This window comes from Dendropsophus ebraccatus, chromosome 7 (assembly GCF_027789765.1).
Source record: "Dendropsophus ebraccatus isolate aDenEbr1 chromosome 7, aDenEbr1.pat, whole genome shotgun sequence".
Taxonomy (NCBI): Eukaryota; Metazoa; Chordata; class Amphibia; order Anura; family Hylidae; genus Dendropsophus; species Dendropsophus ebraccatus.
Window position 1 is genome coordinate 83,291,704 of NC_091460.1, and position 24,537 is coordinate 83,316,240.

Below are 24,537 nucleotides of genomic sequence, written 5' to 3' on the forward strand. Positions count from 1 at the left end.
TCCCCAAGGCAAGCCTTAGAATAGCTCTATTTTAATGTGGCTAATCTACGTTCTGCGGCTCTGGCACTTATTCCTGAGGAATTCCAAATAAATGACACGTAACGGATTCTGACGTATTAATAATGTGTACGCAATTCAGTGTGAACTATGGCTTGTACTCCCATTGAAAGCAATGGTGCGTGCATGTATGAACAGAGACTAAGGGTAAAAAACCATAATAAGAACTAAATTCACAGACAATAGATGGGTGATCATTAAAATAGACATTACATATACTGTTTTTCTTTTTACCACAGCTCCCGAATTTCTGGTTTATTTAAAGCACAGTGATTACCATTCACTCAGGCAACAATAACTGCAAGCTTGGGAGATAGATGTTCACCTAAAAATCTAACATTTGCTCAGATTTAAACATGTGTCTGCATGAGAAAACCGCCAACACACACGGAACCCTTTTAAAATTCAGGCGAAGTCCGCATCTCAAGATACAAATTAATTTCAGCACATCAAGTGCAGCTAATTCTTATTGAAATATTCTCACTTCAGTTAATCATCTCACTTGGGACACAGAGCTGTATTCCTCAGAATATTCAAGCACAAAAATATCAAATATGTTTTCTTCATAGCCTTTGCGTGTCTCTCACCAATGTAAATTATTAAAATGAAACAAACTTGCAAAGATTACACTTAAGAATTTCATTCCGTTAGAAATCACAGCTACGTAAGAAGTTCCAAATTAAAAGCAAGTTTTTTTTTTTCATTGCAGACTATGTCTGGTTTATTGGGCTCCTTTTGGTGTTCAGAGGTAAATTTAGCAGTCTCTTCAAGCAGCAATTCAATCGTCTCCATTGTCCTCGGACTCAGGAGAAGACTCGTCTTTATGTTCCATTTTCTCTTCATCTTCAGCATCTTTTGCAGAAAGGTCTTTCTTAGTTTTAAGCAGTGAGTCACTGACTGAAAATTTGCGCATTTTAATGTTTGGCAGCTTCTTCAGATCCAAATCCCATTCTCTGAAAATGAGCAGTGAGAGGGAGAAAACAGAAAGAAAGAGAGACATTTGTTAAATTATCAGAACTGCACAGATTTACCCTGAGGAATGCTGAAAAATGCTTCATCAATCAAACATACCTTCAATGCTTAAAACAGTACAGTAGGCTGAACTAGAACAATGCTTTATACATCATATGAAGCAGAAGGGCAAAGCTTCAATCTTCACTACTAGACTTTATTTTCTGCATTGGCATTAAATGAAAGGGCTGTCAAGCCTAAGCTATATTTTGTCTTAAAGAACATTGACTTGCAAATATACAACAATCCGCCATAAACATTAAATAATTAAAATAACACAATTGCCCCATTACAATGCCACCTGTCAAGGGGTGTGAGTGAACAGTAATCTTTTGAAGTTGACTGGGCAGATTTATTATTGAAAATGTGCCAGAATTCCAGGTACTTTTCCTGCCATGTCCAACAAACAGGCACAGCTTTGGCAAAAAGGATTGTTAAATGAGGAAAGGCTTATGATGGGACACAGTGGCCCAGATGTACTAACATTTCAGTGCCGAAATTCTATCTAAGGCTATGTGCACACCGCAAGAAAACATCCGACACTCCTCCTCGTGAGTTCCCGATTCACTCTCCCCCTGTGCCATAGACTCCATTCTGTGCACAGGCATAGAATGTCCTCCGCGTGTTTTCTGCAGTGTGCACATTTATTATAGGTTTAAGACACTTTAGAGACCAAAAAAAGATGTAGCCTAGGTTGCTTGACTGCAAAAACCTACATCAGCTCAGAGCTGGCATAGGTTTCCTTATCATTCTTCCAATGGAAAAATTATGAATTTTAGTGGACCCAGAGTCTGTGCCCCCTGTTACGCCACCAATACACCTCTTTCAGCAGGATAATGCCACACTGCAAAAACTGTTCAGGGAATGGTTTTAGGGACATGGCAAAAGGTTCAAGGTGATAAATTGGCCTCCAGATCGCGCTCTAATTGAGCATCTGTGGGATAGATGGCAAAAATAAGCCTTATCTGGAGATTCTTTTTAGTCTGGATAACAGGAGAGGTTTTCTAAGGGGATTTCCTACTGCTCTGGACAGTTCCTAAAATAGATAGAAGTGGCAGCAGAGAGCACTGTGTCAGACTGAAAAGAAAACACCACTTTCTGCATGGCTACAGCAACTAATAAGTACTGGAAGACTTAAGATTTTTTTGATAGAAGTAAATTACAAATCTCTGGCAATTTTTGGTACCAGTTGATCTGAAAGAAAAAAAATGTTTTGTTGAACAATCCCTTTAATAAAAAGAAGAGGCACTGAACAATATAAAAGAAAATTATGCTTTTTTTCTGCTCTTTAAATGTCAGTTCTAAAGCAATGAACTTGTATATGACCTTAAAATCAGTGAAAAATGTATTTCATGTCAAAGGTTTAATGTGTTTAAAATGCTTATTTACAGAAAGTCAAAGCAATGCTCATTTTCAATGATTTTATGGTCTGTCGCATACAAAAAGTACATATAAAAAATTGGGCTACACCATTTTACAGTATATACCATATTTTCCGGCGTATAAGGCGACTGGGCGTATAAGACAACCACTGATCTTTAATCAGATTGTTAGGGGGTTAACTGCAGCTAAACTAATGAAAAAAAAAAATCAGTTAACTCACCCGGGCCCATTCCCGCCCTTTGCGCGTCTTCTCCTCCGCTCCCGTTGCCAGCGCAGCCAGTGTGACGTACACTGACTGTGCCAAGGATGCCCGAAACTCTCCCCAGCAGCTGCGCGTCTAATCGGAGACGCTCGGCTGCTCGGAAGAGCTTCGGAAGAATGACAGAGGCTTCAGGAGGCTCCGGAAGTACCCAAAGCCTCCGTCATTCTTCCGAGAGAAGACGCGCGGAGGTCGGGAACAGGCCCGGGGGAGTTAACTTTTTTTTTTTTAAATGGTCGCCCCATACGGTGGGGATGCGGGCCATTCTTGAGCACCCCCACCGTATGGGGCGACCATACCCGGCGTATAAGACGACCCCCGACTTCTGACAAGATTTTTCGGGGTTAAAAAGTCTTGTATTCTTAAAAGTCTTTGTATTCTAAGATGTCCTTTTTAGCAAAAAGACATCTTGCTAAATATTACCTGCATCTTATAGTCTGCAGTCAGGTTGGCCAAACAGACACCTGACTGCTTCCCTAGTGACTAATAAAGTGCTGATAATTTAGTGCTGTGCCAGTCCACTGAGAGAGAGAGCTCCCATGCAGATTCCTACATCATCAGAAAGTCTCCCAGACAAAAATACCTGGCCAGAAGACTGATGCAGAACCATCCAAGTAATCAGTGTCATGCTAGGGAGAGAAGTTATACAGCAACTTCCTTATATCTATTGCAGATTTAAAAAAAAACAAAAACAAAAAAAACAAACACTTGTGGCGGGAACTTGCCTTTATTAACTCTTTCCTGATCTCGTGAATTTTGAGTTTTGGCTAACGTTTTCTTCATCTTTTAATCACTTTTTTAGCCCCTTTAGGGGACAGTTATAAGCAGTCATTTGATTGCTCAAATGGATAAATGCAATGTTTACATATTAGATCAGTGCTCTGCTATCAGCAGAGAAGTCAGTGCAGGACCTGAGGTCTAGCAGAGGCCTTGGACTGCCATAAAAGCTGTCTGGCTTGGATTGTAAGGGCCGGTTCACACTGAGCAAACACGGTGCAATTCCGCCGTGCTCAGTGTCCTGTTGTTAAGTGAATGGAGAGGGCACGCGCTCGTCCGCTGGCGCCACTCTCTGCTCAAGAAATGAACATGTTCATTCTTTGAGCGGAGAGGAGAGGGAGCGGACAGGCGTGCACTCTCCCATTCGCTCAAAGCAGCACACTGAGCACGGCGGGATTCCGCCATGGAATTGCGCCGTGTTTGCTCAGTGGAAACCGTCCCTAAGGGAGATTCACTCAGGTAAAGAACAGGCACTCACCCATCAACGTGAGAACTTCTTTATTTCCAATGATAAATTATAAAAACGCAGGGAGAGGGAGCATGGCAAACAGGTCTCAGCGACACACGTTTCGTTTTCGGCTAGGTTCACACTGCCTTTTTGCAATTCGTTTTTTTTTATGTTTTTTGCAAAAAAATTAATGAAAAAAAACAAACGGATGCATTTGTGTGCATCCGTTTTTCCATTGACTCCGTTTTGATCCGTTTTTTTTTTTTTTTTACAATGGAAGTCAAAGGAAAAACGGATCAAAACGGATGCACACAAATGCATCCGTTTTTTTTTTTTGTTTTTTTGTTTCACCTCTAGCTGATGATTGGTCAATTATCAACTAGAGGAAGTGTTTGAGTAACACTAAACGTGCGTTGCTCAGACCCGTTTGCCATGCTCCCTCTCCCTGCGTTTTTATGATTTATCATTGTAAATAAAGAAGTTCACACGTTGATGGGTGAGTGACTGTTCTTTACCTAAGTGAATCTATTGTGGACATTGCTGTTGCATAACAGAGCACCACACGGACGTGTGTAGTGTAGTCTTGTAATAAGTGACGGTGTTTGCAGGATCAGTAGTGCCGGGTTGAATCTACTTTCTGGTCTATTGGATTGTAAGGTGCTGGTTTGATCCCTCAATCACCACTGACAGCTGTGAAAGTGTCTGTTAAAATGTCATTTTTATTTTGCATTTTAAGGCTGGGTTCACACACAGTATATTTGAGGCTGTATTTGGTCCTCATGTCAGGTCCTCATAGCAACCAAAACCAGTAGTGGATTGAAAACACAGAAAGGATCTGTTCACACAATGTTGAAATTGAGTGGATGGCCGCCATATAACAGTAAATAACGGCCATTATTTCAATACCACAGCCGTTGTTTTAAAATAACAGCAAATATTTGCCATTAAATGATGGCCATCCACTCAATTACAACATTATGTGAACAGAGCCTTTCTGTGTTTTCAATCCACTCCTGGTTTTGGTTGCTATACAGCCTCACAAATACAGCCTCAAATATACATAGTGTGAACCCAGCCTAAAGGGGTATTCTGCTGGAAACTTTTAATATGTTGTTGCTCTGCGGCAAGTGATTGGCTGAGTGGGCTATGACTGCCAGCGATTCCATCTTGGAAGTGGAAACGGAATCGTTCAGCCAGGACCCAAAGACGATGGAGGAGGACACCAGGGGAGCGCATAAAGGTAAAAGGTAGCAATTGTTCCAAGGGATCAAGAGGAAACTTACCTAAAGGTTTTCAAGTGTTTTGTATTCACAATATCTGGTATCTCTGAAATATAGAAAAACAAAAAATGTTTTTAGTTGGCAGTGATTGTTTAAGGAAATAAATGTATTTTAATCCTCCCATCATACTTATGCTTTTGAGCTGTACCAAGACGAGATTAATATTTTGTTGGTTTATGTATTGACTGTGCAGCAAAGATGATTATTAATTCTCTGTGCCCATTTTTGAGGATACTATCTGCATCTTTATTGAAAATGTAATCACTCTGTTTTAACAGGACTAAATTTTCCTTTATAATCACAGCATTACCCTACTTAAATCAGTTTTTAAGTCAGTATGCATGCAGTGGAAACATTCATGAATATCACATAGTCCTAATGACCAGTGATCCCTGCGGTGACACATCTTCTTGTTACACAGCCAAGTGATAATGATCAAAAACATTCCAAGTTGGTTGTATCGCATTTTTCAGTCTATAAAGGCTCACTTTTTAGCAAGAAAATATCTTGCTAAAAATTGCATGCGTTTTTTTTTATTCCAGAGACAGGGTGGTTCGCCAATACTTTAGCTCATTAAACCTGCAGTCAGGCCATATTATGCTCCTGTAGAACTGGATTACTATTGCAAGGCTTTCTACTCCTTCCATTGTATTTTCCAAAACTTCCACATTCCCGTTAAACTAAAGGCTTTATTGCACAAAATGATGTACTACTAAATCAGACAGATTTTGCCCCATGTAATAGAGTGAGCGATCAGCTGACAAACTAGCAATGGCTTGTCTACTGATCGTTCACTTAAAACCTTTAAAAAATAATCCACCATCAGCCACACATTTCTTCATGTAATAAGAGATGTGTCATCGACAACTGATTAAAGCAAAGGGCTGCACAAACAATCTAGCCATGTTTCAACAGCCCTGGCTACATAATCACTGAGCCACGTAATAGGCTCTGTAAGCAAGCACAAATTTAGCAGATTGATGCTTTTTTACAAAACTGCTTGTTCCCTGTAATGCAGCCTTTAAAAAGTAGCCTACAAATTTCTCATAATGCCTGATAAGAACAGTGTATATATCCTCTGAATACAATCCTGTGGTAATGGCTAATAACAGAGAACAACAGTGAGTGCAATATACAGTATGTCAGGCAAGGTTGGGACTTTTATGACAATCTTCCTGGTCACCAAATGTACTTCTGTACCAAATTTGAGGCCAATCTGTTCTATGAAGGGTATAGTGCCCCCCTTTCCCAGAAGGAGCATCCAAACCGATGTGTACAATGCTGATAAATTGACCTTACCTAAGCTGCCACTTATTAAACCTCGCCCATCTTCCAAACCAGATTCTGTCTATACCGCAAAGCTGAAGAAAACAGGTTTTAGTGTTTATAAATAGAGATGAGCGAACCTGGAGCATGCTTGAGTCCATCCTAACCCGAACTTTCAGCATTTGATTAGCGGTGGCTGCTGAACTTGGATTAAGCCCTAAGGCTATGTGGAAAACATGGATATAGTCATTGGCTGTATCCATGTTTTCCAGACAACCTTAGAGCTTTATCCAAGTTCTGCAGCCCCCGCTAAATCAAATACCGAACGTTCGCTCATCTCTATTTATAAGTAAAACTTGATTCAAACTTTAATTTTTACTTTAAGTGGCCAAAACAATTCCGGTCTATTAAATCCACTTCTTTGCAATATTACACAGTGCAAGGGGGAAGAGTACCTGCACTTCACTTAAAAGACTGCAAGCTGCATGTTAGTCAAGTATAGAAAGAGAGTGCCTTAGGGGTGAAGCATGAAGATATTGGCTTTACACCTGCAGGCATCAGGCATCTAAAGGTTAGAACAAGGATATCTCACAGATAAAAGATTTTATGATTTACTGTACAAAGAAAATAGACAAATGTAGCAGGATTTCATTTTGATGAGCTATTGTCATGCACTTCTAAATCAATAACTGTACATAAAAGTGACTTAATAATAAGTCATAACTAACTGCCAAGTAATGAGACACAAAGAACAAATAATGTATTTCTATATGTGCACTGCTTTATGGAATAACTTTATTTTTTTTAAATTTAAAAAAAGTATTCTACCACTGATATTTGGTTATTAACTTAGTTTCTAGTAGTCTCAACTTAAAAAGTTATTCCCTATTAACAGGATAACAAGCTGATTGTGTGTGCACAGCCAGCGACCAATTCCTACTTAAAGGGGTACTCCGGCGCTGATTTAAAAAAACAACAAAAAAGAACAATCAATCATAAACATAGTTTTCCCACTTACCATCCCTCTGGAGTCTGTCTCCATTTAAATTTCCCACTGTTTGCAGGTCCCTGAAGCTCCAGTTGGTGCCATTTTTTCTTAGCTTCCTGGTTTGGGGTTTCCCATGATGCACCTTTTCTCCTATGATGTCTAACTGACTCTGTAGAACTGTTAGATGGCTTACATCTTGCTTAGCCAATGAGAGCTGAGCAACCTGAGTCATTAGACAAAGGGAGGCTGGCTTAACAGGGCTTAGACCCGCCTCCCTCTTGATGAGGTCATTGTCACAAAATGGCTGCCACAGAGCAACCTGGGGTCAACAGTCATTAGGTAAGAATGAGTTTACTTCACTTTCTGGTGGGGGATTGAGGAGGGTAGATAGGTGATTAAAGCGATTTACGAAGTTATATATTGTAACTTTGTAATGTGTTTCAATTTCTGGGAAAAAGCTCAAAACTGCAGGGTTCAGCATTCTCCAAACACTGCAAGCTCATAGAGAATAATAGGACTGCTGGCTGCACACAGGCAGTGCCCTACATGCAGGTTTTCATTATCCCCTACCCTGTGCATAGGGGCACACTTTGAAGTTGGGACTATCCCTTTAAATCACTGTTGTAATGCTGTATAACAAAGCCAATCTGCCATCTAGGCAGAGATCCCTGAAGTGAGATTTGTAGATGCGCACTTACATTAAAGATTCTCTTCTGTGTAATATTGGCTTTTTTAGCTGAAAGCAGATGGATGACTAAATTAACAAGACTTCATGAAAGGTCAGGATTGGATAACATATTTTGTGAGTCATTTTTTTTCCTCACACACTGGGTGACATTCCATTAAAGGAAAGCAGAATGTGCTTTGTGCTATACAGAGTGAAAAGGTATGGATTTATCTATAAAATAATAAGGTCTCTAGTTCAGAGATATTTAGTGCAGCAACTCTTGGATTGTAATAAACAACTTCCAAGCTAGCTCAACAGTAACTGTATGCCATAATGTTATATAAAGCGCTTTTCTTTTTTTTAAACGTACAGGTTTAATTATGTAAAGTGGGTAATTACATATACTGTATAACAGTGATATAAAAATAGAGATTTATCAATAGTGAACCGATTCTCTAATTTACAATAGTTTTCTTTATTTACTAGTGTGAGCATATCTGTATTATTAAAGTGTACCTGTCAATATGAAAAAAACTTTTCACATGTCAAAGTTTTGAACAGTCTTGGCCTGAGTGTTCAGACGCATACCAATCATGAGAACGAGCCGGGAGAAGACCGTGTCAGACATGTCAGGCTCCTAATGGAAGTCTATAGAGCCTATTTTATTTTATTTTTTGCACAGAGCGGGGAGCGAACACGCTGCAGCACACTGAGACACTTAGGCCCAAACCAATTAAAACTTTTAGCATGTCAAAAGTTTTTTTTTATGATGACAGGTACACTTAAAGCGTAACTGTCATGTTTTTTTCTTTATTGCAGAAATCAGTAGTATAAGCGATTTTAAGAAACTCTGTAATAGGTTTCATCAGCCAAAAAAGCCTCCTTCTGTACTCAAGAAGCAATCTCCCAGCCTCCCCCCCTGACTTCTGATCTGTGCATTGTCAGGCAAACACGTCTTCATTACAGAGAAGCCTGTGAAGACGGGTTCTGCTCTCTCCATTGTAAGCCTATGAAGGGAGGAGGGGCCGAGGGAGATGAGGGAGCAGGAAGAGGTGACATGAAGGTCAGCTGTTTGTAGACTCTCTGGGCACCTAAAACGCTAAATTCAGGGGTCAGAAAGGTCAGTGCTTATCTATGAACTTACTGAGAGAAGATTGCAGGGTGTTGTGCTGTGCAGAAATCATCCGTGCTCAGTCACTCCTAACAGCCCCTCCCCTCTCCATAGCCACATAATGGAGACAGAAATCCTGCTTCATTTGATGTGAGGGGGGAGGCTGGGAGATTACTTTTTCAGTACAGAAGGAAACTCTTTTAGTACATAAAACCTATTACAGAGTTTCTTAAAATCGCTTGTACTGTTGATATTTAATGTTTTCAGAAAAATGACCCTGAAATGACAGTTACGCTTTAAGAGTTGTGGTCAGATTGAAAACGTTTTGGTTGAGAACTAGAAATGAGCACAGGTCGGCTCACACCTGTATATATAAATATATATATATATTTACACATATAGAGAGATCGATAAATAGTTGTTTGGTGCTCTCCCCACTAGGAGGCACCCCTTGGCAATAGGCTTCCTTCTCTGGAGAGAGGCATATCTGGCCATTCCCGTGTTTTGAGACTCGTAACTGAGGCTCCACGGACCCCTTTTTTGCATATTCAATTTTTTAATGGGACAATCAATGGAGACTCGTAAATGAGTACTCCATTGGAATTTTTCACTGTTCTCCCCGAGTTCAGTGATTGTTGTGTTTTGTTGGTCTATTTATCAGTGCCCCAGTAGCCAGAATCCTGCTCCACACTGACGAGGGGCAAATACCCCGAAACTGCAGTCTGTGGATGGATGCCTAGCCTTGGTAACCCTTGTTTTATGTTGTTATACTCGCCACAGAGTTAGACTTTGACTTACAGGGGAAACCCTGGTGATTCCCTATTTAGGTCCCAAAGCTCGCAACAGAGTGAGGACCTGAGGGACTACGTATCAGGCTGGTTTGGTGCTCTCCCCACTAGGAGGCACCCCTTGGCAATGGGCTTCCTTCTCTGGAGGGAGGGATTTCTGGCTATTCCCGTGGTTTGAGACTCGTAACTGAGGCTCCACGGACCCCTTTTTTGCATATATATATATATATATATATATATATATATATATATATATATCACACACACAGAGTTTTTCCTGCTCTAGATAATGTTGGTGATAGATTAGATAGAATTGTCTTGGCGACAGGTTCTCTTTAATCAGCACAATTGTGACAATTGGTTCCCTTTAACAGAATGAAACTCCAACGTGTGTAAACATACCCTCAGCAAAAATTTCCAATTATGTGCAGAGTATTAGCCCATAATGGAAAACCAGACTTATACAACCAGTTAAAATGACAGCTTGAACTGAGAAGTTACAGTATATAAATGAGTGCACATATGCTGTGTAACAATTGTATTACCAGAATGCCAAAGAATAAATAAAAATAAAACCAGATGGAATCTGAATGGTTACCAATCAAAAAGTGAATACTATAATATGCAAATTTAGCTAAAAACGGGCGATAACACAAAAACACTGAATAGGAGGTGTAGCAGGATTCAAATGGTGACAATTAATGTGTGCATTCACGCTGCATATAAGCGTCCTTAATCACCTTAACCCCTTAATGACAAAGCCTGAAAAGGCCTTAAATGGAGTTATCCGGGATTAGAATAAACATAGCTACTTGCTATGTCTTGCACAACAGCACCCCCCCCCCCCCCCCGTCCCGAAACTGTGTAGAGTATTGAGTATTCTTTAACTTAAAGGGCTTGTCCACCACCTAAAAAATGAAATGCTCCCAAAATTAGCTAAGTCCCCCTGAGTATTTTGAGCCATATCCTGTCTTTCTGGCTGCTGTCATTCCTGAGTTACAAGTTTTTCTATAGGCCGATTTATATCAAAGATGGCTCTGATCAGAACAAAAAAGTCATGCATGTCCCTTAATAGTCCATTTGTGCATTCTCCACCTTAGCTTTCTTTCCTGCGCACTGCTGTCAAAATTGTAGCTATGTGCTGCATAACAGGTATCTGTTTATGGAGGGGAGGGGTGTAGTGTAGGTTTAGATCTCTGCTTGCCGACTATGAATGAAAACAATCTAGTTCCATTCAGACTCTAAGAACATCCATAACACTTATAATATTCAGATATGTGACACAAAGACAGGTACATATGCCTGCATTCACTGACAGAAAGCAACTATAATTACTAAATACAACAATAATTTTTCATATTACAGAAACCTAGGTTTTAGAGACACATGAGCAGCACTTTGACTTTCACTAACAATGAACAGGTGCATATTAGGGATGAGCGAACCGAACCAAACCGCAACAAACCAGTCCAAAAAAAGTCCCATCACTGTCCCAGAAAAAAATAGTCCCATCGGCTGTCCCATCACTGCACAGTTGTGAAGAAAAATGTTGGTGACTCATTGGGATTCTTGGTGTCCAAGACCGTGCACCCCAGTGCTGATGTCGGGGCCTTTAGTTATTGGCAAGGGCAGTACATGTCTGTTACTGCCCATTGGGTCAACATCCTCCCAGAAGACCATCAGAAAGTTAGCCCTTACTTGCCACTGTCACCTCCCCGCTGCTTTAGGGGAGCAGTTCTGCAAAAGTTCTACCTCCACCAGCTTGCAACCATCCACCGCTTTGACTGCAGTCCAACCTTTCCCCGGTGTCTGACCAACGATGTCAGGCCCAGCGCTCTCAGGCTGTCCTCCATTTTGTGAGCCTGGGTGAACAGAGCCACAGTGGGCAGGAGCTCCTCCAGACCATCAGGGAGGAGATATATGAATGGCTGACCCCACGTCAACTAATGGTGGGAAGTGTTTTACCCCACAATGGGAGGAACATTGTCTCTGCAGTGCAGCAGGGAGGGCTGCGTCATAAACCTCATAGTGCACAGGTTTCTTCGAACATGTCCTGCCAATTATTAATCCCTTTTGAGGACGCGACTCTGTTTGTGAGCAGGCATGACTATGGATTCAACGACATCATCCCACTCGTCCGTGTTCTGGGAAGTGCGCTGAACAACATCATCAGCGAGGATTCCCAGGCCACCACTCCAAGGCTGAACATCCTACTCCTCCGTCAATTGTCTGTTCTCAACTATCCCACTATTGTAGCTGCAATTATTCAGCAGTGGCATTATCTGCGACTAGGCCCTGCCTCCTCCACAGCCATTGGAATAGGCCAACCTAGATGCCTTGGCCCTGCCTCCTCTAGGTCAGCCCATACCAGAAGGTTAGTGTCAGTACACTAGTGCAAATTTTTACACTGTTTAAGAGCTCCAAACATCATAATTAATGATATTGGGAGCTCCCAGGACAAGTCTGCAGAACACTGTGTACAGATGGAAATCTATGGACGTGTGAATGACCCCTTATTCACAGATAAACAGTTAACATACTATAGAAACAACTCAATAACTAATATCTAGCTTTTTACTTGAAATCAGAAGAGCTAAAATGATTTGACATATGTTCTGGGAAATTGTTGTAGTCTCCAAATCTTATTTAGTGGTCAATGGTTTGGTAGCATGAGAGCAGAGCACATTTAGAAACTGCATGTGTTCAAGCAGTTATGCCATGAAAAATACAACGATGTAGTAACACATATTGGCTCTTCCAAGGATAGAAAACAGATATTATTCATAAAAATGAAGCAAATAAAATTACCCATTCCATATCCATCGTACAGTCTTCTTTCGCGCTCTATGGTCTGTTTAATGGCGGTCTCTCGGGAGCCATGCTGTCTCGCTTGTCTTCCTTTGATGCTGTTATGCAATTCAATTTGTTCCAGCTCAGTATCAAACCGATGCAAATAGCTAAAAATGCAGGAAATTTACCAGGATGATGACCATAATATCTGTTATATAAACAGCACTAATAATTTTAGCAGAAAAAAAGGGTTTTAGTGGATTTTTATGTTTTGCACAGCAGAATCAGCATAGCTTTACAAGACACATATAACTTGTGCTGCTTTTATGAAGGACATATGTGAAATATGGTTATTTATAAACAGAAACAATAACCCAAATGTGCCCTCTTTTTAGCACAGTATAGACTATAGTACATTGACAAAATTAGACATTACAGACATACACATGTAACCCCATGTAAGTCCAACATGAGGAGTAAGGACCCTGCTTTACTTCTATATAGATTGTCTTTAAATCAGCAGGTTAGGCACATCTAACCAGCTAATATCTCCCTATAGCACACATGGCACTGAAGATAAAGATAAGTTTCTTCATCCTTTGTTACATTTTTTTGTGCAGTTTGTAGTTAAATCCCTATGCTAATAAGGTGGTTTGGTGCACTGTGGGCAGGACTACCACCCCAGGCCTGCACCTTTTAATGAAAATCAGTGCACTGGGGGTGGTAGTCCGGTCCCCAGTGCACCAAACCATCTTATTAACATAAGGATTTGACTGTAAACCGCACAAGGATTTAAAGGAAACCTGTCACTACCATGCCGGGGTGACGCCCGCCCTACCCCCTAGTGAAGAACCATATACAGTACAGACCAAAAGTTTGGACACACCTTCTCATTCAAAGAGTTTTCTGTATTTTCATGACTATGAAAATTGTAGATTCACACTGAAGGCATCAAAATTATGAATTAACACATGTGGAATTAGATACACAACAAAAAAGTGTGAAACAACTGAAACTATGTCTCATATTTTAGGTTCTTCAAAGTAGCCACCTTTTGCTTTGATTACTGCTTTGCACACTCTTGGCATTCCCTTGATGAGCTTTAAGAGGTAGTCACCGGAAATGGTCTTCACTTCACAGGTATGCCTTGTCAGGTTTAATAAGTGGGATTTCTTGCCTTATAAATGGGGTTGGGACCATAAGTTGTGTTGTGCAGAAGTCACGTGGATACACAGCTGATAGCTCTACAGAATAGACTGTTAGAATTTGTATTATGGCAAGAAAAATGCAGCTAAGTAAAGAAAAACAAGTGGCTTTCATTACTTTAAGAAATGAAGGCCAGTCAGTGCGAAAAATTGGGAAAACTTTGAAAGTGTCCCCACGTGCAGTTGCAAAAACCATCAAGCGCAATAAAGAAACTGGCCTACATGAGGAGCACCCCAGGAAAAGAAGGCCAAGAGTCACCTATGTTGCGGAGGATAAGTTCATCCGAGTCACCAGCCTCAGAAATCGCAGGTTACCAGCAGCTCAGATTAGAGACTAGGTCAATGGCACACAGAGTTCTAGCAGCAGACTGTTCTCTACAACAACTGGTAAAAGGAGACTTTGTGCAGCAGCCTTCATGGTAAAATAGCTGCTAGGAAACCACTGCTAAGGACAGGCAACAAGCAGAAGAGACTTGTTTGGGCTAAAAAACACAAGGAATGGACATTAGACCATTGGAAATCTGTGCTTTAGTCAGATGAGTCCAAATGTGAGATGGTTCCAACCACAGTGTCTTTGTGCAACGCAGAAAAGGTTGAAAGGATGGACTCTACATGCCTGGTTCCCACCATGAAGCATGGAGGAGGAGATCTGATGATGTGGGGGTGCTTTACTGGTGACACTGTTGGGGATTTATTCAAAATTGAAGGCATACTGAAGCAGCATGGCTAGCACAGCATCTTGCAGCAGCATGCTATTCCATCCGGTTTGCGTTTAGTTGGACCATCACTTATTTTTTAACAGGACAGTTACCCCAAACACACCTCCTGGCTGTACAGTGAGTCCAAGAAGTATTTGATCACTTGCTGATTTTCTTTGTTTGCCCACTAATAAAGACATGATCATTCTATACTTTTACTTGGTAGATGTATTCTTACATGGAGAGACAGAATATTAAAAAGAAAATCCAGAAAATAAATCTAAGGAATATATATTAATTGATTTGTATTTCATAGAGTGAAATAAGTATTTGATCCCTTAGTATTCATAATGGTGCGTTTACACAGGCAGATTTATCTGACAGATTTTGGAAGCCAAAGCCAGTAACAGACCATAAACAGGGAATGGGTCATATAGGAAAGACTGAGATTTCTTTTCTTTTCAAATCCATTCCTGGCTTTGGCTTCCAAAATCTGTCAGACAAATCTGCCTGTGTAAACGCACCATTAGCAGTTCTGGCTTTTACAGACCAGTTAGACACTCCCAATCAACTTGTTACCTGACCTGAAGCCACCTGTTCTCACTAATCACTTGTGTGAAAAACAACTGTCCACAGAATCAGACAGATCACACAGATTTCAAGTCTCCAACATGGGTAAAACCAAAGAGCTGTCACAGGACCTCAGAGTCAGAATTGTTGACCTTCACAAAGCTGGAATGGGCTAGAAAAAGATTAGTAAGGTGTTGGATGTGAAAGTAACAACTATTGGTGCAATTATCAGAAAGTTTAAAGAGTATAACATGACAATCAACAGACCTCGGCCCGGTGCTCCAAAGAAGATTTCGCCTCGTGGGGTGGCAATGATGCTGAGAACAGTCAGAAAACAGGCCAAAATTCCCCCTGGTGTGTGTGCTAAACTCGTGGTTAACTACAACAAACGTCTCACCGCTGTGCTTGCAAACAAAGGCTTTGCCACTAAGTATTGAGTGTGTTTGGCAAGAGGGATCATATACTTATTTTCCTCATTGAAATACAAATTAATTAAAATATATTCTTTAAAATTATACTATGGATTTTTTTCTTGATATTCTGTCTCTCCATGTTAGAATATATCTACCATTAAAAGTGCTGAAGGATAGTGTCTTTATTAGTGGGCAAACAAAGAAAATCAGCAAGGGATCAAATACTTCTTGGACTCACTGTATAAGGGCTATTTGGCCAAGAAGGAGAGTGATTGGGTGCTACGAGATGGTTTGGGGTGAGCTGGACTGCAGAGTGAAGGCAAAAAGGCCAACAAGTGCCAAGCATCTCTTGGAACTCCTTCAAGACTGTTGGAAGACCATTTCAGCTCATCAAGAGAATGCCAAGAGTGCAAAGCAGTAATCAAATCAAAAGGCGGCTACTTTGAAGAACCTAGAAGATAAGACATATTTTCAGTTTCACGCTTTTTTGTTAAGTATATAATTCCACATGTGTCCACATGTTAATTCATAGTTTTGATGCCTTCAGTGTGAATCTACAATTTTCAGAGAGATAAACATACAAAAAAAAACTCTGAATGAGAAGGTGTGTCCAAACTTTTGGTCTGTACTTTACTTACCCTTTCCCCGAAGTCCCGGTCCCGCCGCAGCTATATCGATGTCGAAAGCCGTGCGTGCGCTCGAAAGCCTTCTCGTGCGTGCACTGAGAATGACTGTCATTCTCTATGAGCATCAGACTCATCTCTGATGAGCGAGCATGTGCACGGCTTCCAACGGCGATATTGCGGCGGCGGGACCGGGTCTGGGTCCAGGACCGGGACTTCGGGGAAGGGGTAAGAATATGGTGCTCCATCGGGGGGACGGGCGGGCGTCACCCCAGCATAGGGGGTGACAAGTTCCCAGGTCCCTTAAAATTAAAGGGCCCATTAAATCCTATGTGTGCATTCATACCATCCGTGCCATCATCCATGCCATGATCCTTGCTGCGAAAAAATAGGACAAGTAATAGGATGCCTCTTCCCATCACTGCTCCTGTCTCCCAAGCTCCTGTCACTGCTCCAGTCAACCCTCCCCTCTCGCCAGGTCCTGTCACTTCTCCAGTCTCTCCCCCACTCCTGTCACCGCTCCCGTCTCCCCAGCTCCTGTCACCACTCCTGTCTCTCCCCTGCTCCTATCACCGCTCCAAACGTCACAACTCGAAGGAGAATGATTGGAGTGGTGTCCCGCCCTAGTCACTGACTGGCTGAGTTGGCAGTCAATTAGCCACGTGTGATGTTGTACAATCGGTTTTGCAAATAGTAAGATCTTGTAAGGGTCTGTAGTTGAAAAATGAAAGCGGTATGGCCTTTTGAACATAAGGAGAAAAAAGCACAAGTGAAAAAATGAAAATTGTCTTGTCATTAAGGGGTTAAACAATGCATATATAATTATGCATATTCTTTACCTTTCAATTAGCTCACATACTTCCTTCTTAGTGTACTCTGTTTTGTTAGGATCTAAATTACTTTGAAACCACTCTAGTTTTTCACCTGCGTAAGGAAAAGAAACAAACATTGACATGAAACAATGGCACAGATGTTCACCCAAAAAATAAATTTCTCAAAAACAGCTATTGGTTGGTAAAGGCAGCTTTGCACTAAAAGTTTTTATATTCTTCATAGCTGGCTGTTTTGCTACTCATAGAACTTCTTCTGGCTATGTCATCTATCTCTGCTCTCTCCTCCATTTTCTCATTGCAAAGGCCCTACTACACCTCCAGAAATTCTACAGGCGCGAGCGCCAGCTCTCGCTCCCTGCTCGTTGCACTGTGCTATTACACAGAGAGTGAGCAGTGAGAAGTAGGAGCGGCCACCTGAATGATCCTTAGATCATTAGGGTGGTTCATTGAAGTCAGCGGAGTGACGTACTGCAGACCAAGTAAGGCTGATACTAGTTCAGTGTAACAGTTCATGTGTTTAGTCTCTTTTATTCAACCACAAGAATAAAAATCTGCTTTCAGGAGACTGGACATGGATACAAGTACGTTTAGCTTTGTGTTACAGCATGATAACTAAAAAATAATTAATTTAAATTGCAAATATGCTTTATATAACATCGCCTCCCGATTTACATTTTGAAAGTTTTAATGACAGTGACATTTTAATACAACTAAAGGGAACCTCTCACCTGTTTCATGCTGCCCAAACCAAGCACAGCATGAAACAAATGCAGGTAGTGGGGTTTTAGGAGGCCACAAATAACATATTTTAAAAAAGCTGCCCAGGACCCAGGTAATGAGCTACTGGTTCCCTGTCCCGCTTGCTCCAAGTGACCAGTCTTTCCCTATACATGCCTAGGGAGAGTCACATCACTCAATGCCAGTGGGAAGAGAGGAGCTCTTCCTACAGTAGAACCGCCTCAGTGGCTTAGTACCCATGTTCTGGCATCTTTTTTTAAACTATGGCTGAGCATTTCAGCGTTAATCATAGCATTCTGGAACTCTGCTGCCTGCAACAGGTGAAAGATTCCCTTTAAGAGTAAATCCAGCATCCTATAAAAAATGCTATTTAGGCGATTTGGTGTACTGGGGATGGTACTACAGCCCTAGGTGCACCCATCTGTGTGCACCTTTTCATGAATTTTAAATTTTAAGTCGGTGTTCTGCGGTGAAGTCACTCCCAGCTGCTTATCACTGCACCGCACCGAATGAGTATTAATGAACAGGGACGGGCAGATCAGGACACTTCAAGCTGTAGTAAAGACAACCCCCCCCCCCCCCCCCCAGAAAAATTGCCTAATTTCCATATTAATAAAATGCAGCATTGCAGCAAAATAGCATCCCTAGTCCTATGGGAGCATAACAGCAACTTAGATACAGCCAACCTGCTGTTAGTTTCCCTTTAAGTCAATTAAACCCCTGCTGTTAGTTTCCCTTTAAGTCAATTTAACCCCTATGGAGCACACTGTATGTAAAAATCATTTGTTCCCAGTCAAAAAGGTGTCCATAGCCTTTAAGACTCATAATTACCATTTTTTATCCCCCTTCTCTAACTTATGATTTACTTGTATAAGCGCATTATTATATCTATGGAAAGGTTCCTTAACCTCTTCGTGCTGCAGCTAGTTTGGGCCTTAATGACCAGGCTAATTTTTCAAAATCTGACCTGTCTCACTTTATGCTCTTATAACTCAGTGATGCTTTAACGTATGCTAGCGATTCTGAGATTGTTTTTTCGTCACATATGGCACTTTGTGTTAGTGGTAAAATTTGGTCACTACTTTGTGTGTTTTTTGTGAAAAACATCAAAATATCATGAAAAATTTAAAAAATTAGCATTTTATGAACTTTGAAATTCTCTGCTTCTAAAAAAAGAAAGTCGTAGCACATAAATTAGTTACTAAGTCACATTACCGATATGTCCTCTTTATTCTGGCATAATTTGGTAAACATTTTACTTTTTTAGGGTGTTATGGGGCTTAGAAATTTATCAGCAAATTATCACATTTTCGTGAAAGTTTCCAAAATTGATTTTTTTAGGGACCAGTTCTTTTTTTAAATGGATTTAGAAGTCTGGTATCCTGAAAACCCCCATAAGTGACCCCATTTTGGAAACTACACACCTTAAAGAATTAATCTAGGGGTATAATGAGCATTTTTAACCCTACAGGGGCTGGAGGAAAATATTCACAATTAGGCAGTAAAAAAATGGAAAATTAAAATTTTCCAATAATATATACGTTTAGATTAAAGTTTCTCATTTTCAAAAGGAACATGAGAGAAAAAGCACCCCAAAATTTGTAACGCAGGCTCTCTTGAGTATAACGGTACCCCATATGTGGGCGTAAACCACTGTATGGGCACACAGCAGGGCTCAGAAGGAAGGGAGCGCCAATTAGCTTTTCCAATGCAGATTTTGCTGAAGAAGTTTCTGAGCGTCAGGTGCGTTTGCAGTGCCCCTGTAGTGTCAGCTGAGAGAAAAACCCCCATAAGGCACCCCATTTTGGAAAGTGCATCCCTCAAAGAATTCATCTTGGTGTGAGGTGACCATTTTGACCCCACAGGTATTACAGGAAAGTATTCAAAAGAAGACAGTAAAAATGAAAAACTCGAAATCTTCCAATAATATGTTCGTTTAGTTTGAAATTTCTCAATTTCACGAGGAACAAGAGAAAAAAAGTACCCCAAAATTTGTAACGCAGGTTCTCCTGAGTACAATGGTACCCCATATTTGGGCGTAAACCACTGTATGGGCACACAGGAGGGCTCAGAAGGGAAGGGAGCGCCAATTAGCTTTTTCAATGCAGATTTTACTGAAGAAGTTTCTGAGCGCCAGGTCCGTTTGCAGCGCCCCTGTAGTGCCAGCGGAATAAAATCTCCCAATAAGTCACTCCATTTTGGAAAGTACACCCCTCAGAGAATTCATTTTGGGGTGTGGTGAGCATTTTGACCCCACAGGTGTTACAGGAAAGTATTCAAAAGAAGATAGTAAAAATGAAAAACTCGAATTTTTCCAATAATATGTTGGTTTAGTTTAAAATTTCTCAATTTCACGAGGAACAGGAGAGAAATGTCACCCCAATATATGTAACGCAGGTTCTCCTGAGTAGAACGGTACCCCATATGTGGGCATAAACCACTGTATGGGCACACAGCCAGGCTCAGAAGGGAAGGAGCGCCAATTAGCATTTTCAGTGCAGATTTTTCTGAAGAAGTTTCTGAGCGCCAGGTGCGTTTGCAGCGCCCCTGTAGTGTCAGCAGAATAGATTCCCCCCAAAAGTCACCCCATTTTGGAAAGTGCACCCCTCAAAGAATTCATCTTGGGGTGTGGTGACCATTTTTACCCCACAGGTATTAGAGGAAAGTATTTAAAATTGGCCAGTAAAAATGAAAAACTAACAATAATATGTTTGTTTAGTTTGAAATTTCTCAATTTGACGAGGAACAGGAGAGAAAACGTACCCCAAAATCTGTAACGCAGGTTTTCCTGAGTACAACGGTACCCCATATGTGGGCATAAACCACTGTATGGGCACATAGCAGGGCTCAGAAGGGAAGGAGTGCCAATTTACTGGAGCAAAACCGCAGCTAGTAATGGTTATTAGAATAGCGCAGTTACTAAAATAAAATAAAAAAAATGAGATTACAGGTAATGTGGGGTGGTTACGGGCAACCAGGGGTAATTATGGGCAACCTGAGGTGGTTACGGGCAATGTTGGGTGGTTACGGATAAACTGAAGTGCTTATAGGTAATCTCGGGTGGGTACCTGTAATCTGGCATGGTTACCGCAATCTGGAGGGGGTCATTGGCAATTTGGGGTGGTCAGAGGCAACAGGCAGTGGTCAGAGGCAACCTGCAGTGGTCGGAGGAAACCTGCGGTGGTCAGAGGCAACCTGTGGTGGTCAGAGGCGACGTGGCGTGGTCAGAGGCAACCTGTGGTGGTCAGAGGCGACGTGGCGTGGTCAGAGGCGACACTGGCGTGGTCAGAGGCCACCTGCAGTGCTTACAATCTGGGGTGGATACGGGCAACGTGGGGTGGTTACGGGCAACTTGCAGTGCTTACAGACAATCTGGGGTGGTTACGGGAAACGTGGGGTGGTTACGGGCAACCTGCAGTGCTTACAGACAATCTGGGGTGGTTACGGGCAACGTGGGGTGGTTACGGATAAACTGAAGTTCTTATAGGCAATCTGGGGTGGATACCTGTAATCTGGAGGGGGTCATTGGCAATTTGGGGTGGTCAGAGGCAACGCGCGGTGGTCAGAGGCAACGCGCGGTGGTCAGAGGCAACGCGCGGTGGTTACGTGCAATCTGGGGGGTTACATGTAATCTGGCGTGATTACGGGAAACCTGGGGGGGTTATGTGCAACCTGGAAGGGTTACAGACAATCTGGGATTGTTACTGATTAACTGAAGTGCTTATAGGTAATCTGGGGTGGGTACATGTAATTTGGGGTGGTTACGGGCAATCTGGAGGGGGTCACTGGCAATTTGGGGTGGTTACGGGCAACGTGCGGTGGTTACGGGCAACGTGCGGTGGTTGCGGGCAACGTGCGGTGGTTGCGGGCAATTCACGGCGGGGGGAGATGAAAGGCGGCGGCGGCATCCCCTTTACCGACGGCCGCCGCTATAACGTTAATAGCGGCGATCGTCGGTAAGGGGGGGGGCCAGGACGGACCCCACACACTGCCCCAACCGCTCAGCTACCTCCGGTAGCTGGGGGGATGGGGGCCGTCCGGGCCAAGCAGCCTTATTCTCTGCCATCGCCGTAAAAAGCTGATGGCAGCAGAATAAGGACCCTTAGTGACCGCCGTAAAAAGCCGTATCGGCGGTCACTAAGGGGTTAAAGCGTAACTATAATTTTTTTTTTATTGCAGAAATCAGTAGTATAAGCGATTTTAAGAAACTCTGTAATAGGTTTTATCAGCCAAAAAAGCCTCCTTCTGTACTCAAGAAGCAATCTCCAAGCCTCCTGACTTCTTATCTGTGCATTATCAGGCAAACACGTCTTCATTACAGAGAAGCCAGTGAAGACGAGTTCTGCTCTCTCCATTCTATCCTTATGGAGGGGGGAGGGGCCGAGGGAGATGAGGGAGCAGGAAGAGGTGACATGAAGGTCAGCTGTTTGTAGACTGTCTGGGCACCTAAAACGCAGGATTCTGGGGTCAGAAAGGTCAGTGCTTATCTATGAACTTACTGAGAGAAGATTGCAGGGTGTTGTGCTTTGCAAGACTGCTCCGTGCTCAGTCACTCCTAACAGCCCCTCCCCTCTCCATAGCCACATAATGGAGACAGAAATCCAGCTTCTTCTGAAGTGAGGGGGGAGGCTGGGAGATTGCTTTTTCAGTCCAGAAGGAAACTCTTTTGGTTAATAAAACCTATTACAGAGTTTCTTAAAATCGCTTGAACTGTTGATATTTAATGTTTTCAAAAAAAATTACCCTGAAATGACAGTTACGCTTTAAGCAACGACTGGGTACATAAATAGAAGCATAAAAGGTACTGCCAAAGGGACAACTAAAGATAATCCACAGCTGACAATAATAGGCTTTAATGGTTCTCTTTCCATCTATTCTGTAATTGCTGCTCCAGTGTTACCAACATGAAGCAAAGTTTGTAAGCAACTGCTTTTCATCACAGCTGAATTACTACATGTAAGCAGCCTTAGGGTCTTAAAATGTCATGTGTTTTCCGGCCATTCAGTAACTGTGTACAGGCCATGATGATGCTTTTTACCAATCATAGAAATCTACCAAGTTTTTGTTCAATTCCTGCTGCAACATCATGAGGATAATTCCTAATGGAGCCACTCTCATTTATAAAACAAGGCCATAATACAGCCGTGCGCTTGAGGACTGCACCCAACTATAGTCTAAAAAGGAAGGCTGTAACAAAAACCCCTTTTTTGTACTGTGAAGTCATGTGTCTATCAAATACTTCCTCTCAGCCAATTAGCATTGCTGAAAAAGACCACATGATGTAGTCCAGGACTCCAGTTTTTGAGGAGTCCTGGAATATGACAATACTTTTAGAAGTCACATGTGGTTTAAGGGGAATTCATTCACTGATGTACACCTCTCTATCTTTTTTACATAAAAACTTTAATTTAAAAAAATAAAACATTATATATATATATATATATATATATATATATATATATATATATATATATATATGTGGCTGTAAGGGATCAGCAATAACTTTGCTATTTATTGAGATAAAAGAAAGCAACAGTAACCAATCCTCAAGAGTAAAGTTATGCAATATAAAGCAAATAATTTATTAATTCATTAAAGTAAACGTGAGTTAAGGAACATTAGTAACAGAAACCACAGGGCCCTTGTGGTGAAGGTGTTGAGATCTGGATTAAAGGAGAAGTCCAGCGAAAAATTTTATTAAAGTATTGTTTTACCCCCCCCCCAAAAAAAAAAAAATTATTATTTTTTTTATATATATATGTACATACATATACAAATCTCCAATATACACTTATTACGGGAAAAGCTTATAAAGTATTTTTTCCCTGCACTTACTACTGCATCAAGGCTTCACTTCCTGGATAACATGGTGATGTCACGACCCGACTCCCAGAGCTGTGCGGGCTGTGGCTGCTGGAGAGGATGATGGCAGAGGGATGATCAGTGTCCCTCCAGTGCCCTGTGTCCCTTGGAGCCCTATTACACGGGATGATTATCGGTCAGATTATCGTTAAATCGTTTGAATCTAAATGATAATTGTTAGTCTGAATAGCAGTTAACGATTAACGACCAAACGAGAAATCGCTGATCGTTTAATAAGACCTGGACCTATTTCTATTGTTGGTCATTCACAAATCGTTCACATTGAATAAGATGTCGTTTGGTCGTTTGCAGTAGTGACAAACGCAATAGCAACGACAAGACGACCGCTAGAACGATCATAAGTAACGATTATCATTCCATGTAAATGGGTGAACGATTTCATGTCTTTAGCAAAAGCTGTAGTTTGGATCGTTTATCATTAACAATTATGCGAACGATAATCGTCCCATGGAATAGGGCCCTTAGTGTCCCCCGCCATCATCCTCTCCAGCAGCCACAGCCTGCACAGCTCTGGGAGTCGGGTCGTGACGTCACCATTGCATCCAGGAAGTGAAGCCTTGATGTAGTAGTAAGTGCAAGGAAAAAAGCACTTTATAAGCATTTCCCATAATAAGTGTATGTTGGTGATTTGTAAAACTTTTGAGGAGCAATACAATACTTAAATAAAAAAAAATTTGCTGGACTTCCTCTTAGGGACCCCGCTCTGAACCGCCGCGGTCCCGGATGCCGCCTGTAGCCCGGGACCACGG

The 24,537-nt window shown here is 41.6% G+C and overlaps 1 protein-coding gene across 1 annotated transcript in view; it reads right to left on the bottom strand.

Annotated features, from left to right (window-relative positions):
- Positions 1–278: 278 nt before the first annotated feature.
- Positions 279–24,537, bottom strand: part of TMA16 (translation machinery associated 16 homolog) — a 62,271-nt gene continuing 38,012 nt past the window's right edge. Inside the window, exons 4-7 of the mRNA XM_069976611.1 lie at positions 17,174–17,258; positions 12,844–12,992; positions 5,219–5,261; positions 279–1,010 (exon numbers count right to left, since the gene is read on the bottom strand). Of these exons, the coding sequence (XP_069832712.1) occupies positions 836–1,010; positions 5,219–5,261; positions 12,844–12,992; positions 17,174–17,258 (452 nt within the window). The 3' untranslated portion in view covers positions 279–835. The remainder of the gene's footprint in view (positions 1,011–5,218; positions 5,262–12,843; positions 12,993–17,173; positions 17,259–24,537) is intronic.